Consider the following 4,752-nt stretch of genomic DNA (forward strand, 5'->3'; position numbering starts at 1 on the left):
GAACTAGTGATACCCAGGATACTCACAGAAACAAAGAACAGGGAAGATTTTCATCTGCTGTTTCTCTTATTATTATCTCTGGGTTAAGAAAAGGCTCATGACATTCAAACAATGTTTGAATGAACAGCTGAGAGCAAGTTTAAGAGCAAGAAAGCAGTCCTGTGGGAGGGAGGGAGAGACTTACCACATCCTTGTGTTCTCCTTCCTTAGGGGTAAGGACAACTGAGAGCAAAATGACTCCAAGATCATGGTCAGGATAATGGGGATCTTTCAGTGTTAGAGTCACATCCATGGGCCTGTAATATAAAATACTGAGATCTTAAACAGTCATTCAATGAATAAGCCAAAAATATATTTTATATCAACAATTTTGTCTTCCTTTTCCTGCCACATTTTTTTGTTATTAAAGTATCATCTATGTATTAAGTTATCCAATAAGTTGTGGGCCAAGTGGGTATACTTGGATGGATTCACTGGATAGGTTTCAGTCCTTCGTGAGGTTCTAGAAAGGCCATGGGGTTGCTGGAAAGGCCAAGAAACTACAACAGTATTGAGAAACCTATATGAAGTCCCTTCTAAATACATAGAAAGCAATTCCAACTATTTTCTACAAATTTGAGTCCAATAACAAAACAGGGTCACTTATTGACCACTATCTTCCTTTTACTTCACTAGGATTTTTTAAACTCAGGAGTATGATATAGAATAAACAAATGAGTGAGAGAAGAGGATATAAAATACAATTTGCCTGATATACATTATAGACATACTTTAAAAACAATGTATAATTATTTAATTACAAGAAATTTCAATTTTTAAAACAATGCTTCTACTTTTGGGTTGTTAAACCTATGCCTGAACAATTTTTAGATTCAGAAACACAAGGAAATCAATCTTTAGAAGAGTTGATCAACACTTAGAAGACATCAGAATTAGCTAAGTATCTCTAAGACATTATGAATTAGTCAATATTACCCATTAGAAAATAAGCAAAATACGCTTTCAACTGACAATGCATAGGTGCTATCTTATTTCCATATTTTAATTAATATTGAACAAATAGGAGTTCATGCCTATAACAAACCTAAGGGACTATGAAAACTTCGGCACCAAACTTGAATCTTGAAATTTTGGCAAATTAGGTATGTTCCCTTGGCTTGTTCATTCACTTGCTCATTCATTTCATTCACACAACATGTATTAAGGATATATTAAATGCCACACTGTGCTAGGTTCTGGGTAAAAACCAGAGGTCAAGACAAAAGATAAGATCCTGGTCTTCACTGAGCTAAACTTTTAGTAAATGATACAGTTGGAGTCTAGTACTAGGAAGAGGCTTTTGTGGAGGAAAACTGGTCCAAGTAAGAATTTTTTATTCTGGCTACACATCAGAATCAACTGGGAAGCTTTAAAAAAGTGCGTATTCCTGAATTTCAGCCATCATGCCTCTGGTTCTGTAGATCAATCAGGGTGGGGCCTGGAAATGCACATATTTATAAAGTTTCTCAAATGATTTTCTCATATAACCTTAGGTACTTTTGAGAACCTTAGGTACTTTTTTAAACTAGGATATTATAATACTAGGAAACTTTCATATGATGCTTAATTTGCCAAGTCAGGGAATGATGTTACGAAGAATATGAAGTTTTCTTATGTCAGGGACTTTAACTGAAACATAAGTAATCTGTTAGATGATTTATGTGTTATAATAATTATGATACAAATTGTTCCAATGTTATTTTAGTTATAATGAATCATTATAGTTGGATACTAAAAACTAGTTCCTTTTATTTTAACAAATACATGTTAAGCATTATAATGTGTGTTTGTGTGTGATTTTTCTTGTAATGATTAATAGGAAAAGTAATAGGAAAAACTTCATTACATTTTTATAATGATTACCTGATAAAGATTTAAGAATATTTGCAATTGCTTTATGCCTACTTATTTTCTTTCAAAGAGATACTTTATTGGGTTACACAGTAGCATAAATATTTACATTGCTACTATTATTATAATGGAATAAGTTAATTCTATATTAAATGTTATATTAAAATGTAATATAATATAATATTGTGTTATAATATTACATTAATATATGATATAATATAATATTATTGTATTTTTACATCCAGAGACTACTGATTTATACATGGAATGTAATGGCATACACAGATATGTGATTTTAAAAACTGGCACGTGATTTTAAAAAGTGGTTTTGAGGGAAGGGAATGATTAACTATAAATATCTAAAATAAGTATTGTGACAAAATCAGCATCAAATGATTTTTGTTATCTTTTTATTTTCTTAATCATCATATATTTTTAATTTAAAATTATTTTTCACAATGATTTATCTTTAATAGAAAAGAGAAATTTATACTTTGTAATTAAGTCCGATAATTTGCATATCATTATACAGAAGTCTGCAGAGAAAATAATGTGGGCTTTATAGAAAAACGGCACAATCCATTCTAGTTGAAGCTCAGTTTTTATGATAATGGACTACATATAATCCCATATAGGACACTTCTTTCAACTGCAGTGAGATGGGGAGCCAGCTATCACCTGTATTCTACCTTCAGGTCAACCCTGTGCTACACTTTAGATTGCAATGAAGAACTCGTAGGAAGTACAGACAAGGCCCCTCTTTTGGCCAGTTTGAAGCAAAAATGACCATTGGAAGACCAATAAGCTGCCGCTGTGCTCACACTTAGCTGACTATAAGACATAAGGGGGTTCTGCTATTTATATTTCTCTACTCATCTACATTTACAGAAATATAGAGTAGTGATCTGGCCCATTACTCTGCTTTCTTGCTTTCCGTTATTCCTGTCACATGATAAAGCATGATCACCTAATGCAGACAGGAATTCCTTCTCCTTAACTCATCAGAGTCTTCACAGCTACCTTTGTGACCCATTCCAGCACTGCTTGATCCCTTTTGAATCAATTTTTTTCTTCTATAGTATTGATCTCCTGTAGTGTTAGCTCCCATATAGTAATGCATTTTTAAAAATGTAAGCCCCTAACTAGGTCCAAGGAATGATTAATATTAGTAAAATAATATAACTTTACAGCTAGTCAAGCAATGGTAAACTAAAGTAACTGAGCAAGCACAGCCAATCTGCCTCCACTTTAGGGGTGCTCCTTGGTAACCTGGGATTACTGGTGATGGCAAAATTAGACTTTACTTGGCTTAAGTGATAAGAGAGTTGCTGTTTTAGAAGCAAAGTACACACGTTTTATTCTCTATATGGTGGTCTGATTCTTAAATTAATAATTATGATCAACAGGCATAATATTTCTTTATGCCCCGCTATAACTGTATAAGCAAGGAACGTGAGAGCAAGGAATGTGTCTTTTAGCTCTAGATTCCTAGTGCTTAGCACTGTGCTGAGGGACAAAGCAGGCACCCAAGAATTTTTCTGTTGAATAGTTGCTGTCAAATGAGATAGTCAGGGAAGATGCTATTATTGCCATTGGACAGATGAGAAAGATGTACTTGAGAAAGCCTGGCTAGCATGAGAGCTCATGACCACACATCGAAGAACAGTGATTCGAACTCAGATCTGCTGACACTTTCTATTACACTGGCCCAGCTTTATAACAAGGTGTAGTGATATTATAACAGTTCAAAAGTTACCTGTTTAACTCCAATTGTGTGAGATCCAGAAAGGCTGAACCCATAAAGTCATCCTGTAGTCCAAAATCATAGTCAAATACCTAAGAAGTCCAAAAGGTGACATTATTATAAATAATTCCAAAATTAATTTTATATGAAAATGTTGATTATAAAATATAATCATTCCAAAACAATGAAATTTCCTAACATAGGCTTAGAATAGTTTCCCCATATTATAGAAAGGCTATCAACATTCCTGAAAGGCAAAGTGAGTTGGTACAAAATTCAACAACTGTGTTCAGTACTGGGCTACAGGTGATGAGAATATGATTCCAATTTCTTCACACTTCTCAGGTCACTGAAGACAAATTCTATGATATAGGACAATGTAATTTAAACACACAAATAAGTGAAAATGGAGATATTGTGATAAAAGCACTTTGTACAGTTACATAAGGTTAAATTTTTATTGTCACAAGCTATGATTTGGAAATAAGGTAACAACAGCAAAACAGAAAGAAAAAGAGAAGAAAAGAAAAGAGAGAAGGCATTTCTTCCTTCTGTCAAAACAATTTATCCAGTATCTTCTCTGTGCCCTTCATGGTTCTTATTCATACTACAGTGAATAAGACAGGCAATGTCCCTGACCTTCTGGACCCTACATTTAGGCTCTGAGACAGTCGATAAATACCCAAATAGATACATACAGTTCGGTGGTGAGAGCAATGGAGACAAGAGTGTAAGAGGGCATTTTGGGAGCTGCTATTTTGGATAGGGAGTCCAGGAAGTCCTCTCAGAGGAAGTGTGTTTGGATAGAGACCCCAAAGATCAGAAGGATTAAGTCATGTTAGCACAAAAAGAGCACTCCACGTGGAGGAAAGGGCAAGTGATTAGCATGTTCAAGGATCACCAAGAAGCCAGTGTGGTTGAAGCAGATTGAAAAAGATGGAGAGTGGAAGGAGGTTGGAGAGATAGCTCAGAACTAGATCAGTTAGGGACATTTCTAAAATACTCTAAGTAAATGGGAGTTGGCTAACTTCTATCCACTTATTAATTTTCTTACTCATTAATTCCCTCAGCCATATTAAGTACTTATCATATGCCGGACAACGTGCTAGGAATTGAGT

The 4,752-nt window shown here is 34.3% G+C and overlaps 1 protein-coding gene across 12 annotated transcripts in view; it reads right to left on the bottom strand.

Moving 5' to 3' along the window:
* Positions 1 to 4,752, bottom strand: part of MCTP1 (multiple C2 and transmembrane domain containing 1) — a 464,000-nt gene that overhangs the window by 223,912 nt on the left and 235,336 nt on the right. For 10 of the 12 annotated variants that reach the window (XM_023523311.1, XM_023523343.1, XM_023523328.1 and 7 more), the window contains 2 exons: positions 3,647 to 3,726; positions 185 to 311 (listed from right to left, as the gene is read on the bottom strand). In XM_023523311.1, the coding sequence (XP_023379079.1) occupies positions 185 to 311; positions 3,647 to 3,726 (207 nt within the window). The remainder of the gene's footprint in view (positions 1 to 184; positions 312 to 3,646; positions 3,727 to 4,752) is intronic. The other 2 variants (XM_023523308.1, XM_011378141.2) reach the window with 1 other exon arrangement.

The sequence above is a fragment of the Pteropus vampyrus genome, unplaced genomic scaffold (assembly GCF_000151845.1).
Source record: "Pteropus vampyrus isolate Shadow unplaced genomic scaffold, Pvam_2.0 Scaffold11, whole genome shotgun sequence".
Taxonomy (NCBI): domain Eukaryota; kingdom Metazoa; phylum Chordata; class Mammalia; order Chiroptera; family Pteropodidae; genus Pteropus; species Pteropus vampyrus.